Here is a 15,526-nt window from a genome sequence, read left to right as displayed (position 1 = left end):
GGTGTCCACCCCCCCCCCCACACACACACCTCTCCACAGGTGTCCACCCCCCCCCCACACACACACCTCTCCTCAGGTGTTCACCCCCCACCTCTCCTCAGGTGTTCACCCCCCACTCTCTCCTCAGGTGTTCACCCCCACCCCACTCTCTCCTCAGGTGTCCACCCCCTCCCACCTCAGGTCCCCCCCCCCCCCCCCCACCTCTCCTCAGGTGTTCACCCCCCCCCCTCCCACCTCTCCTCAGGTGTTCACCCCCACCCCACTCTCTCCTCAGGTGTCCACCCCCTCCCACCTCAGGTCTACCTCCCCCCCCCCCCACCTCTCCTCAGGTGTTCACCCCCCCCCCCTCCCACCTCTCCTCAGGTGTTCACCCCCCCCACCTCTCCTCAGGTGTCCACCCCCCCCACCTCAGGTCTACCCCCCCCCCCCCACCTCTCCTCAGGTGTTCAGCGCTCCTGTTCCCCAGGATGGTGATGAACTGTTCTTCGTCGGTCCCAAACTTCTTCTCTCCTGCAGAGAACAAAGTCTACACACACACACACACACACACACACACACACACACACACACACACACACACACACACACACACACACACACACACACACACACACACACACACACACACACACACACACACAGTCAAAGAACTGACATGCTGTATGAAGCTCTACAGCTGTTGTTGTCACAATCACAAATGTTTGGTCTCTAAATAAACTGTTAGTTTAGAAACCCAGTTCTCACAATACACAATGTCAAAGTAGAATTTTGTTTGTAGAACTTTTTTTTTAAATGAATCATAAATGAAAAACTGAAATAAAATTCTGTCAATAAGTATTCAACTCCTAAATAAGTTCAGGAGCAAAAATATGTTTAACATCACATGATAAGTGTCATGGACTCTTTCTGTGTGCAATACTAGTGTTTAACATGCTATTTTAATGACTGCCTCATCTCCACACATACAGAGAATTGTAAGGTCCCTCAAGCGAGTAGATCATTTCAAGCACAGATTCAACCACAAAAAAAACACAAAAACCAGAGAGGTTTTCCAATGCCTTGCAAAGAAGGGCTCCGATTGGTAGCTGGGTAAAAAAAAAATTTTTTTTAAAGCAGATGCTGAAAATCCCTTTGAGCATGGTGAAGTTATTAATTACACTTTGGATGGTGTATCAATACACCCAGTCCCTACAAAGATACAGGCGTCCTTCCTAACTCAGTTGCCGGAGAGGAAGGAAACCTCTCAGAGATTTAACCATGAGACCAATGGTGACTTTAAAACAGTTACAGAGTTTAATGGCTGTGATAGGAGAAAACTGAGGATGGATCAACAACATTGTAGTTACTCCACAATACTGACCTAAATGACAGAGTGATAAGGAGGAAGCCTGTACAGAATACAAATATTCCAAAACATGCATCCTGTTTGCAACAAGGCACTTAAGTAAAACTGCAAAAAAAAAAATCACAAATAAATTAACTCTTTGTCATGAATACAAAGCGTTATGTTTGGGGCAAAAGCAACACAACACATCACTGAGTACCACTCTTCATATTTCCAAGCATGGTGGTGGCTGCATCATGTTAAGGGTCTGCTTGTCATCGGCAAAGACTAGGGAGTTTTTAGGATAAAAATAAATTGAATACATCTAAGCACAGGCAAAATCCTTGAGGAAAACCTGGTTCAGTCTGCTTTCCAACAGACACTGGGACATTAATTCACCTTTCAGCAGGACAAGAACCTAAAACACAAGGCCAAATCTACACTGGAGATGCTTACCAAGAAGACAGTGAATGTTCCGGAGTGGCCTAGTTAGAGTTTCAATCCAAAGTAAGTCCATGGCAAGACTTGAAAATGATTGTCTAGCAATAATCAACAACCAACTTGTCAGTGCTTGAATAAGTTTTTAAAGAATAAATGGGCAAATATTGTACAATCCCTTACTCAGGTGTGAGTTGTACCCAGAAATATTAACAGCGGTATTTGCTGCCAAAGGTGTTTCTAACAGGGGGGGCTGAATAATTATCTCAGGGGGCTGAATAATTATCTAATCAAGATATACAGAGCCTTCGGAAAGTATTCAGACCCTTGACTTTTACACATTGTTACTTTACAGCCTTATTCTAAAATATATTAAATAAAATACATTTAAAAAAATCAGCAATCTAGACACAATACCCCATAATGACATCACAATACCCCATAATGACATCACAATACCCCATAATGACATCACAATACCCCATAATGACATCACAATACCCCGTAATGACAAAGCGAAAAAACAGTTTAGAAATGTTTATTACAAATAAAAAACAGAAATACATTATTTACATAAGTATTCAGACCCTTTGCTATGAGACTCGAAATTGAGCTCAGGTGCATCCTGTTTCCATCATGCTTGAGATGTTTCTACAACTGGATTTGAATCAACCTGTGGTAAATTCCATTGATTGGACATGATTTGGAAAGGCACACACCTGTCTATATAAGGTATCACAGTTGACAGTGCATGTCAGAGCAAAAACCAAGCCATGAGGTCGAAGGAATCGTCCGTAGAGCTCCGAGACAGGATTGTATCGAGGCACAGATCTGGGGAAGGGTACCAAAACATTCCTGCAGCATTGAAGGTCCCCAAGAACACAGTGGCCTCCATCATTCTTAAATGGAAGACGTTTGGAACCACCAAGACTCTTCCTAGTGCTGGCCACCTGGCCAAACTGAGCTATCAGGGGACAAGGGCCTTGGTCAGGGAGGTGACCAAGCACATGATGGTCACTCTGACAGAGCTCCAGAGTTCCTCTGTGGAGGTGAGAGAACCTTCCAGAAGGACAACCATCTCTACAGGTCTTCGTGGTAGAGTGGCCAGACAGAAGCCACTCCCAGTAAAAGGCATGACAGCCCACTTGGAGTTTGCCAAAAGGCACGTAAAGGACTCTCAGACCATGAGAAACAAGATTCTCTGGTCTGATAAAACCAAGATTGATCTCCTCGGCCTGAATGCCAAGCGTCACATCTAGAGGAAACCTGGCACCATCCCTACGGTGAAGCATGGTGGTGGTGGCAGCATCATGCTGTGGGGATGTTATCAGCGGCAGGGACTGGGAGACTAGTCAGGATTGAGGCAAAGAATAACGGAGCAAAGTACAGAGATCCTTGATGAAAACCTGCTCCAGAGCACTCAGGACCTCAGACTGGGGTGAAGGTTCACCTTCCAACAGGACAACGACCCTAAGCACACAGCCAAGACAACGCAGGAGTGGCTTCGGGACAAGTCTCTGAATGTCCTTGAGTGGCCCAGCCAGAGCCCGGACTTGAACCCAATGGAACATCTCTGGAGAGACCTGAAAATAGCTTCCAAAATATGGAAGGCTTTTTTAAGGCCTACTTTTCCTTTAGACTGTCCTACTGAACTGGTGTGAAACCTGTTGTATTGAACTGGTGTGAAACCTGTTGTATTGAACTGGTGTGAAACCTGTTGTATTGAATTGAACTGGTGTGAAACCTGTTGTATTGAATTGAACTGGTGTGAAACCTGTTGTATTGAACTGAGCTGGTGTGAAACCTGTTGTATTGAACTGAGCTGGTATGAAACCTGTTGTATTGAACTGAGCTGGTATGAAACCTGTTGTATTGAACTGGTATGAAACCTGTTGTATTGAACTGAGCTGGTATGAAACCTGTTGTATTGAGCTGTCCTACTGATAATACTAAACCTTCATTGGAGTTTTGCTGATTTTCTTTCTGGATTTTGGTTGGATTCTGTATATCACCACCTGTTGTAAATACACATCATTCTGTACACGACAGTCCTCCAATATGACGACTAGATGGCAGCATTCAACACTGGGTATCACTATCAACACACCTTCTGTGTCTCTCTCACACACCAACACACACACACACTTACACAAGGGGTGGCTGTGTGGGGAGTGTTATTCTACACACACATAACCGTCACACACAGACACTGTCACACACCCCTGAGCAGAAAACAAGTCAAAGAAGTCATTGTGACTGAGCAGTAAATCTGATTACGATCACATATTTCAGAGATAGACATGTGATTCTCTCTCACACACTCACACTCTCTCTTACCTGTGCGTCAGCCTCTATGTTCCCCTCCTGTACCCCCTGCTGTCTGCTGGCCTGAGAGGAGAGAGAGCACATCTGTCAGATCTATGTCCTACACATCTACAGTACCAGGCAAAAGTTTGGACACACCTACTCACTCAAAGTGATTGAACAAATCAAAATAGATTTCATATTTGAGATTCTTCAAAGTAGCCACCATTTGCCTTCATGACAGCTTTGCACACTCTTGATATTCTCTCAACCAGCTTCATGAGGTAGTCACCTGGAATGCATTTGAATTAACAGGTGTGCCTTTTAAAAGATAATTTGTGGAATTCCTTTCCTTTTTAATGTGTTTGAGCCAATCAGTTGTGTTGTGACAAGGTAGGGGGGTAAACAGAAGATAATCCTATTTGGTAAAAGACCAAGTCCATATTATGGCAAGAACAGCTCAAATAAGCAAAGAGAAACGACAGTCAATACGGAAAATTTCAAGTGCAGTCGCAAAAACCATCAATCGCTATGATGAAACTGTCTCTCATGAGGACCAGCACAGGAAAGGAAGACCCAGAGTTACCTCTGCTGCAGAGGACAAGTTCATTAGAGTTACCAGCCTCAGATTGCAGCCCAAATAAATGCTTCACAGAGTTGAAGTAACAGACATCTCAACATCAAATGTTCAGAGGAGACTGCGTGAACCAGGCCTTCATGGTCTAATTGCAGCAAAGAAACCACTACTAAAGGACACCAATAAGAAGAGACTTGATTGGGCCAAGAAACACGAGCAATGGACATTAGACCGGTGGAAATCTGTCCTTTGGTCTGAGGAGTTCAAATTTGAGATTTTTGGATCCAAGAGCTTTTTGAGAGGCAGATAAGGTGAACGGATTATCTCCATGGTTCCCACCGTGATGCATGGAGGAGGTGATGTGGGGGTGCTTTGCTGGTGACACGATCTTTGATTTATTTAGAATTCAAGGGACTCTTAACCAGCATGGCTACCACAGCATCCTGCAGCGATACGCCATCCCATCTGGTTTGCGTTTAGTGGGACTATCATTTGTTTTTCAACAGGACAATGACCCAAAACACCTCCAGGCTGTGTAAGGGCTATATTACCAGGAAGGAAAATTATGGAGTGCTGCATCAGATGACCTGGCCTCCACAATCACCCGACCTCAACCCAAATGAGATTGAAAAGCATTCCAGGTGAAGCTGGTTGAGAGAATGCCAAGAGTGTGCAAAGCTGTCATCAAAGCAAAAGGCTGAAGAATCTCAAATATATTTATTTGTTTAGTTTTTAGTTACTACATGATTCCATGTGTTATTTCATCGTTCTGATGTATTCACTATTATTCTACAATGTAGAAATTAGTAAAAAATTAAGAAAAACCCTTGAATGAGTAGGTGTCCAAACTTTTGGCTAGTACAGATCAATGTCCCACACATCTATACAGTGCCTTGCGAAAGTATTCGGCCCCCTTGAACTTTGCGACCTTTTGCGACATTTCAGGATTCAAACATAAAGATATAAAACTGTATTTTTTGTGAAGAATCAACAACAAGTGGGACACAATCATGAAGTGGAACGACATTTATTGGATATTTCAAACTTTTATAACAAATCAAAAACTGAAAAATTGGGCGTGCAAAATTATTCAGCCCCTTTACTTTCAGTGCAGCAAACTCTCTCCAGAAGTTCAATGAGGATCTCTGAATGATCCAATGTTGATCAAAATGACTATTGATGATAAATACAATCCACCTGTGTGTAATCAAGTCTCCATATAAATGCACCTGCACTGTGATAGTCTCAGAGGTCCGTTAAAAGCGCAGAGAGCATCATGAAGAACAAGGAACACACCAGGCAGGTCTGAGATACTGTTGTGAAGAAGTTTAAAGCCGGATTTGGATACAAAAATATTTCCCAAGCTTTAAACATCCCAAGGAGCACTGTGCAAGCGATAATATTGAAATGGAAGGAGTATCAGACCACTGCAAATCTACCAAGACCTGGCCGTCCCTCTAAACTTTCAGCTCATACAAGGAGAAGACTGATCAGAGATGCAGCCAAGAGGCCCATGATCACTCTGGATGAACTGCAGAGATCTACAGCTGAGGTGGGAGACTCTGTCCATAGGACAACAATCAATCGTATATTGCACAAATCTGGCCTTTGTGGAAGAGTGGCAAGAAGAAAGCCATTTCTTAAAGATATCCATAAAAAGTGTGGTTTAAAGTTTGCCACAAGCCACCTGGGAGACACACCAAACATGTGGAAGAAGGTGCTCTGGTCAGATGAAACCAAAATTGAACTTTTTGGCAACAATGCAAAACGTTATGTTTGGCGTAACAGCAACACAGCTCATCACCCTGAACACACCATACCCACTGTCAAACATGGTGGTGGCAGCATCATGGTTTGGGCCTGCTTTTCTTCAGCAGGGACAGGGAAGATGGTTAAAATTGATGGGAAGATGGATAGAGCCAAATACAGGACCATTCTGGAAGAAAACCTGATGGAGTCTGCAAAAGATCTGAGACTGGGACGGAGATTTGTCTTCCAACAAGACAATGATCCAAAACATAAAGCAAAATCTACAATGGAATGGTTCAAAAATAAACATATCCAGGTGTTAGAATGGCCAAGTCAAAGTCCAGACCTGAATCCAATCGAGAATCTGTGGAAAGAACTGAAAACTGCTGTTCACAAATGCTCTCCATCCAACCTCACTGAGCTCGAGCTGTTTTGCAAGGAGGAATGGGAAAAAATGTCAGTCTCTCGATGTGCAAAACTGATAGAGACAAACCCCAAGCGACTTACAGCTGAAATCGCAGCAAAAGGTGGCGCTACAAAGTATTAATTTAAGGGGGCTGAATAATTTTGCACGCCCAATTTTTCAGTTTTTGATTTGTTAAAAAAGTTTGAAATATCCAATAAATGTCGTTCCACTTCATGATTGTGTCCCACTTGTTGTTGATTCTTCACAAAAAATACAGTTTTATATCTTTATGTTTGAAGCCTGAAATGTGGCAAAAGTTCGCAAAGTTCAAGGGGGCCGAATACTTTCGCAAGGCACTGTATATACCAGATCTATGTTCCCCTGACCTCTGACCCCTCACCTGTAGCAGGATGACCAGCAGTCTGCTGAAGTGACCTGACGTGTCCCCTGTTACATCCTCCTCTAGGTCTGCATCAAACTCTGGAACACGAACACACACACACACACACAATTAGTGTGTCAGTGTGTCTGTGTGTGTGTGTGTGTTACCCTGGTGATAGGCAGCAGTGTGTGTGTGTTACCCTGGCGATAGGCAGCAGTGATGTCCTTAATCTGCTGGGCCGTTCTAGAAGACAGGATCTCAATCAGCACCTTCTCATCGGTCCCCGCCCCCTACACCGTGACATCAACACACAGTCACTATGACATCACACCGTCACTCACAGGATATGACATCACTAGTTCTGGGTAAAATACCTTGATGGCGTTCCGTAGTGATGTCACATCGTAGAGGATGGGCGGAGTCATTAGAGCCACTACCAGAGTCTCAAACTTTCCCCCCAGTTCACCCTGCAGATCACCTACCAGGTCCTGGAGAGAGGAGGATGAGGAGGAGGAGGGAGGGAGGGGGAGAGAGAGAGAGCCAGAGAGAGAGGAGGATGGGGAGGGAGGGAGGGAGGGGGAGAGAGAGAGAGCCAGAGAGAGAGAGAGAGGGGAGGTGAGAGAGAGAGAGAGGGGAGGTGAGAGAGAGAGGGGGGAGGTGATAGAGAGAGAGGGAGGTGAGAGAGAGAGAGAGAGAGAGAGAGAGAGGAGGTGAGAGAGAGAGAGGGGAGGTGAGAGAGAGAGAGAGAGTGAGAGAGAGGGGAGGTGAGAGAGAGAGAGAGGGGAGGGAGGTGAGAGAGAGAGAGAGAGAGAGAGAGGAGGAGGAGAGAGAGAGGGAGGTGAGAGAGAGAGAGAGAGAGAGGGGAGGAGAGAGAGAGAGAGAGAGAGAGGGGAGGTGAGAGAGAGAGAGAGAGAGAGAGGGGAGGTGAGAGAGAGAGAGGGGAGGTGAGAGAGAGAGAGAGGGGAGGTGAGAGAGAGAGGGGAGGTGAGAGAGAGAGGGGAGGTGAGAGAGAGAGGGGAGGTGAGAGAGAGAGGGGAGGTGAGAGAGAGGGGAGGTGAGAGAGAGAGGGAGGTGAGAGAGAGAGGAGGTGAGAGAGAGAGGAGGTGAGAGAGAGAGGAGGTGAGAGAGAGAGGAGGTGAGAGAGAGAGGAGGTGAGAGAGAGAGGAGGTGAGAGAGGAGGTGAGAGAGCGAGGGGAGGAGAGAGAGAGAGGAGGAGAGAGAGCGAGGAAAGACAGGCGGAGGGAGGGAGGGAGAGAGAGAAAGGTAGAGGGAGGATTGTGTTATGGTTGTGGTTGTAGATTACATTAGATGAGTTTATTGTTCATATGCACAGGGTCACAGATGTCATTACAGGGTATTGTGGTTGTATTGTGGTTGTGGTTGTATTGTGGTTGTATTGTGGTTGTGGTTGTATTGTGGTTGTGGTTGTATTGTGGCTGTATTTGTATTGTGGCTGTATTTGTATTGTGGCTGTATTGGTATTGTGGTTGTATTGTGGTTGTGGCTGTATTGTGGTTGTGGCTGTATTGTGGTTGTGGCTGTATTGTGGTTGTGGCTGTATTGTGGTTGTATTGTGGTTGTGGTTGTTTTGTGGCTGTATTGTGGTTGTATTTGTATTGTGGCTGTATTTTGGTTGTATTTGTATTGTGGTTGTATTGTTGTATTGTGGTTGTATTGTTGTATTGGGGTTGTATTGTGGTTATATTGTGGTTGTGGTTATATTGTGGTTGTGGTTGTGTTCTGACCTTGCCATGCAGGGTCTTGTATGCAGCTTTGATCTGCTGTCTCTGGCTGTTGCTACGAGACGTCAACAACTTCATGATGGAATCCTCATCGGTTCCTATAGTAACAACAAACACCATAGTCAAATCTTTGGTGCCATGGTTACTCCCTCACTTTGCCTCACATTCAGACCACACACACCACTGACCCAGTCCCTTCATGGCCTTGTAGAGTGTCTCTGCATCTTGGTTGGCGTTGAAGTTTCCACTGGCTCTCACACTGCCTCGACCAGCCTATCAGAGAACAGACACATAGGAGGACTGTGGGTAAAGTATTTCAGGGTAGACCAGAGAGGACTGTGGGTAATGTAGTCCAGGGTAGACCAGAGAGGACTGTGGGTAAAGTAGTTCAGGGTGGACCAGAGAGGACTGTGGGTAATGTAGTTCAGGGTAGACCAGAGAGGACTGTGGGAAATGTAGTTCAGGGTAGACCGGAGAGGACTGTGGGAAATGTAGTTCAGGGTAGACCAGAGAGGACTGTGGGAAATGTATACTGAACAAATATATAAAAACTCAGTTCATATAAAGAAATCAGTCAATTGAAATAAATAAATAAAGTCCTAATCTATGGATTTCACATGACTGGGAATATATATATATATAATACACACACACACACACACACACACACACACATACACGACTGGCTCCTCCCCTCAGCTAACAGGAGAAGTGTGTGTGAGGTAGTGCAGTCTAAGGTCAGTGTTGTTCGCTGACGCTGGTGGTTTTGGAAACATTGTTGTTTAGGGAGGGGAACACAACAGAGTCCAGGATTCTGTCTGTCAGAGCCCAAAAACATCCTCCACACACAGCAGCAGATTGGATTGTAATGGAGAGGCTAGTGGGACCAACAGGAGAGGTGCAGAGCAGCCAGACAGGAAGGACCCAAAACAACATCCTCCACACACAGCAGCTGATTGGATTGTAATGGAGAGGCTAGTGGGACCAACAGGAGAGGTGTAGAGCAGCCAGACAGGAAGGAACCAAAACAACATCCTCCACACACAGCAGCTGATTGGATTGTATTGGAGAGGCTAGTGGGACAAACAGGAGAGGTGCAGAGCAGCCAGACAGGAAGGAACCAAAACAACATCCTCCACACACAGCAGCTGATTGGATTGTATTGGAGAGGCTAGTGGGACCAACAGGAGAGGTGCAGAGCAGCCAGACAGGAAGGAACCAAAACAACATCCTCCACACACAGCAGCTGATTGGATTGTAATGGAGAGGCTAGTGGGACAAACAGGAGAGGTGCAGAGCAGCCAGACAGGAAGGAACCAAAACAACATCCTCCACACACAGCAGCTGATTGGATTGTATTGGAGAGGCTAGTGGGACAAACAGGAGAGGTGCAGAGCAGCCAGACAGGAAGGAACCAAAACAACATCCTCCACACACAGCAGCTGATTGGATTGTATTGGAGAGGCTAGTGGGACCAACAGGAGAGGTGCAGAGCAGCCAGACAGGAAGGAACCAAAACAACATCCTCCACACACAGCAGCTGATTGGATTGTAATGGAGAGGCTAGTGGGACAAACAGGAGAGGTGCAGAGCAGCCAGACAGGAAGGAACCAAAACAACATCCTCCACACACAGCAGCTGATTGGATTGTATTGGAGAGGCTAGTGGGACCAACAGGAGAGGTGTAGAGCAGCCAGACAGGAAGGAACCAAAACAACAGCCCCAGTTCATATTGTTTATAATCCAGGCCATTCAGAAACTATTCAGACCCCGTGACTTTCCCTCATGCCGTTACGTTTCTAAAACGGATGACATTAAAATCTCCACACACAGTACTCCATAATGAAAAAACAAAAACAGGTTTTTAGGAATTTGTGCAAATGTAATATAAATAAACAGAAATACCCAGTGGTGTAAAGTACTTAAGTCATTTGAGTATCTTTACTATTTATATTTTTGCCAACTTTTACTTTCCTAAAGAAAGTAATATACTTTTTACTCCTTCCATTGTCCCTGACACCCAAAAGTACTAGTTACATTTTGAATGATCAGCAACGTCAGCACAACAACTGTTAGTCGGGAGCTTCATGAAATGGGTTTCCATGGCCGAGCAGCCGCACACAAGCCTTAGATCACCATTCGCAACGCTAAGCATCGGCTGGAGGGTGTAAAGCTCGCCGCCGTTGGACTCCAGCAGTAGAAACCCGTTCTCTGGAGTGATGAATCACGTTTCACCATCTGGCAGTTCGACGGACGAATCTGGGTTTGGAGGATACCAGGAGAATGCTATCTGCCTGAAGGCAAATGCATATTGCAAACTGTAAAGTTTGGTGGAGGAGGAATAATGGTCTGGGACCCCTTATTTCCAGTGAAGGGGAATCTTAACACTACAGCATACAATGACATTCTAGATGATTCTGTGCTTCCAACTTTGTGGCAACAGTTTGGGGAAGGCCCTTTCCTGTTTCACCATGACAACGCTCCAGTGCACAATGCGAGGTCCATACAGAAATGTTTTTTTTTTTAAGATCGGTGTGGAAAAACTTGGCCTGCAGAGAGTCCTGACCTCAACCCTATCAAACACCTTTGGGATGAATTGGCACGATGACTGCGAGCCAGGCCTAATCACCCAACATCAGTGCCCGACCTCACTAATGCTCTTGTGGCTGAATGGAAGCAAGTTCCCACAGCAATGTTCCAACATCTAGTGGAAAGCCTTCCCAGAGGAGTGGAGGATGTTATAGCAGCAATGTTCCAACATCTAGTGGAAAGTCTTCCCAGAAGAGTGGAGGCTGTTATAGCAGCAATGTTCCAACATCTAGTGGAAAGCCTTCCCAGAAGAGTGGAGGCTGTTATAGCAGTAATGTTCCAACATCTAGTGGAAAGCCTTCCCAGAAGAGTGGAGGCTGTTATAGCAGCAATGTTCCAACATCTAGTGGAAAGCCTTCCCAGAAGAGTGGAGGCTGTTATAGCAGCAATGTTCCAACATCTAGTGGAAAGCCTTCCCAGAAGAGTGGAGGCTGTTATAGAAGCAATGTTCCAACATCTAGTGGAAAGCCTTCCCAGAAGAGTGGAGGCTGTTATAGTGTCGTGAGGTGTGGCTTTATCTGTTTTCTGAAACCAGGTTTGCTGTTTATTTGAGCAATATGAGATGGAAGGAAGTTCCATGCTATAATGGCTCCATATAATACTGTACGCTTTATTGAAATTGTTCTGGATTTGGAGACTGAAAAGACCCCTGGTGGCACGTCTGGTGTGTGTCATAGCTGTGTGTAAGTTGACTATGCAAACAATTTGGGATTTTCAACACATTCATGTTTCTTATAAAAATAAGAAGAGACTGACACACAGCCCTCAGCCAAGAGAGACTGGCAGCATAGTGTTAATATCAGCCCTCTGATTACAATGAAGAGCAAGAGGTGTCACTCTGTTCTGGACCAGCTGCAGCTTATCTAGGTCTTTCCTTGCAGAACTGGACCACGCAACTGGACAATAATAAAGTCTAGTTTTGTCTTGAGTATGCAGAACTTGCTATTTGGAGTGTGGTGTTGAAAAAGCTGAGTCTCTCCCCATCTCTACAACCATTGAATCTATATGTTTTTTGTCTCCGTAACTTGTTAAACAGCCAAACCATTCATTACCAGATTCAGCTGAGGTCTAGAACTTAAGGAATGATTTGTACCAAATACAATGCTCTTAGTTTTAGAGATGTTCAGGACCAGTTTATTACTGGCCACCCATTCCAAAACAGACTGCAACTCTTTAAGGGTTCCAGTGACTTCATTAGCTGTGGTTGCTGATGTGTATATGGTTGAATCATCAGCATGCTTTGTTTAATGCCAGTGGCAGGTCATTGGTAAAAATAGAAAAGAGTAGAGGGCCTAGAGAGCTGCCCTGCGGAACGCCACACTTTACATGTGGCATTCCACATCACCTGCTAAGTGAGAGGGGGCCACTACGCCCCTGCTAAGTGAGGGGGGGGCCACTACGCCCCTGCTAAGTGAGGGGGGGCCACTACGCCCCTGCAAAGTGAGGGGGGGCCACTACGCCCCTGCTAAGTGAGGGGGGGCCACTACGCCCCTGCTAAGTGAGGGGGGGCCACTACGCCCCTGCTAAGTGAGGGGGGCCACTACGCCCCTGCTAAGTGAGGGGGCCACTACGCCCCTGCTAAGTGAGGGGGGGCCACTACGCCCCTGCTAAGTGAGGGGGGGCCAGTCCTCCAGCACCTCTACACCCCTGAACAGTAAACACACTATCTACTGTTTACTGCTCCACACTGTCCGTTTTGTACTCCATCCTGTGTGTACTCAGAGAGAGAGAGAGAGCGAGAGAGACAGAGCGACAGGAGGAAGAGAGGGAGGGGGAGGAGGAAGAGAGGGAGGAGGCAGAGCCCCACCCTGTCTGAAGAAAGGCCCACACACATGACTCATACTGACTTCCCCAAATACAGCCCCTCTGCTCCACACACAGAGACACTGTGGTTTTCTAGAAATGAAGAGGGCTGGTTTTCATTAAAAGGTTTCCAACTGTTGACTCCCATTCGACTCCCGCCATTCCTTATGTTTTGTACAGCTCATCACTTTATTTGATTACCAGCTGTTGTCAAATACGTGATACGGAAAATATAGTGAATTTTACTAGATCAAATGCTGAAATGAGTCTGCTGTATAAGTACGTACACTGAACAAAAATATAAAACCTATTTTGACTGATTTTACTGAGTTGGAGTTCATAGAAGGAAATCAATCAATTGAAATACCATTCCCCCAGATGCTGTGTTAAACACCTCTACAACAAAACTTTGTGTTCAACAAGCTTTCTCTGCACTTAACCTTGTTCTGAACACCTCCAAAACAACGGTCATGTGGTTTGGTAAGAATGCCCCTCTCCCCACAGGTGTGATTGCTACCTCTGAGGGTTTAGAGCTGGAGGTAATCACATGGTACACTGTCCAGCCATCTCTTCGTTCAAAGACTCAATCATGGGCACTCTTACTGACAGTTGTGGCTTCTTGCCCTTTGTGCTGTTGTCTCTGCCCGATAATGTTTGTATCATGGTTTGTGCTGCTACCATGTTGTCGTCGTGTTGTGCTGCTACCATGTTGTTGTGCTGCTACCATGTTGTCGTCGTGTTGTGCTGCTACCATGTTGTTGTCGTGTTGTGCTGCTACCATGTTGTTGTCGTGTTGTGCTGCTACCATGTTGTTGTCGTGTTGTGCTGCTACCATGTTGTTGTCGTGTTGTGCTGCTACCATGTTGTTGTCGTGTTGTGCTGCTACCATGTTGTTGTCGTGTTGTGCTGCTACCATGTTGTTGTCGTGTTGTGCTGCTACCATGTTGTTGTCGTGTTGTGCTGCTACAACGTTGTTGTCGTGTTGTGCTGCTACAACGTTGTGTTGTCAGGTGTTGCTGCCTTGCTATGTTTTCTCTTTGTGTAGTGTTCTGGTGTCTCTCGTCGTGATGTGTGTTTTGTCCAATAGTTGTTTTGTTTTTAATCCCAGGCCCCTGTCCCCGCAGGATGCCTTTTGGTAGGCCAACATTGTAAAAAAGTATTAGTTCATTAACTGACTTGCCTAGTTAAATAGAGGAGGCAGGTAGCCTAGTGGTTAGAGTGTAGAGGAGGCAGGTAGCCTAGTGGTTAGAGTGTAGAGGAGGCAGGTAGCCTAGTGGTTAGAGTGTAGAGGAGGCAGGTAGCCTAGTGGTTAGAGTGTAGAGGAGGCAGGTAGCCTAGTGGTTAGAGTGTAGAGGAGGCACGTAGCCTAGTGGTTAGAGTGTAGAGGAGGCAGGTAGCCTAGTGGTTAGAGCATTGGGCCAGTAACTGAAAGGTTGCTAGATCGAGTCCCCGAGCTGACAAGGCAGTAAACCCACTGTTCCCCTGAACAAGGCAGTAAACCCACTGTTCCCCTGAACAAGGCAGTAAACCCACTGTTCCCCTGAACAAGGCAGTAAACCCACTGTTCCCCTGAACAAGGCAGTAAACCCACTGTTCCCCTGAACAAGGCAGTAAACCCACTGTTCCCCTGAACAAGGCAGTAAACCCACTGTTCCCCTGAACAAGGCAGTAAACCCACTGTTCCCCTGAACAAGGCAGTAAACCCACTGTTCCCCTGAACAAGGCAGTAAACCCACTGTTCCCCTGAACAAGGCAGTAAACCCACTGTCCCCCTGAACAAGGCAGTAAACCCACTGTCCCCCTGAACAAGGCAGTTAACCCACTGTCCCCCTGAACAAGGCAGTTAACCCACTGTTCCCCTGAACAAGGCAGTTAACCCACTGTTCCCCTGAACAAGGCAGTTAACCCACTGTTCCCCTGAACAAGGCAGTTAACCCACTGTTCCCCTGAACAAGGCAGTTAACCCACTGTTCCCCTGAACAAGGCAGTTAACCCACTGTTCCCCTGAACAAGGCAGTTAACCCACTGTTCCCCTGAACAAGGCAGTTAACCCACTGTTCCCCTGAACAAGGCAGTTAACCCACTAGGCCGTCATTGAAAATAAGAAACTCATGAAACACGGGACCAACACTTTGCATGTTTGGGTTCATACATTTGTATTGATTGTAGCAAGCTAGTATGGAGATTCGGGACAGAGACAGTATCTTCAGCA

At 46.0% G+C, this 15,526-nt stretch overlaps 1 protein-coding gene across 2 annotated transcripts in view; it reads right to left on the bottom strand.

Moving 5' to 3' along the window:
* LOC135507251 (annexin A5-like) overlaps positions 1 to 15,526 on the bottom strand; it is a 32,625-nt gene that overhangs the window by 16,046 nt on the left and 1,053 nt on the right. For both annotated transcript variants that reach the window (XM_064926847.1, XM_064926848.1), the window contains exons 3-9: positions 9,111 to 9,195; positions 8,926 to 9,020; positions 7,555 to 7,668; positions 7,380 to 7,470; positions 7,199 to 7,278; positions 4,100 to 4,150; positions 433 to 526 (exon numbers count right to left, since the gene is read on the bottom strand). In XM_064926847.1, coding sequence (XP_064782919.1) covers positions 433 to 526; positions 4,100 to 4,150; positions 7,199 to 7,278; positions 7,380 to 7,470; positions 7,555 to 7,668; positions 8,926 to 9,020; positions 9,111 to 9,195 — 610 coding nt within the window. The remainder of the gene's footprint in view (positions 1 to 432; positions 527 to 4,099; positions 4,151 to 7,198; positions 7,279 to 7,379; positions 7,471 to 7,554; positions 7,669 to 8,925; positions 9,021 to 9,110; positions 9,196 to 15,526) is intronic.

Source organism: Oncorhynchus masou, chromosome 20 (assembly GCF_036934945.1).
Source record: "Oncorhynchus masou masou isolate Uvic2021 chromosome 20, UVic_Omas_1.1, whole genome shotgun sequence".
In the NCBI taxonomy this organism is placed as follows: domain Eukaryota; kingdom Metazoa; phylum Chordata; class Actinopteri; order Salmoniformes; family Salmonidae; genus Oncorhynchus; species Oncorhynchus masou.
Note: the sequence above shows the minus strand (reverse complement) of the source record. Positions and strands in the feature narration are given on the sequence as shown.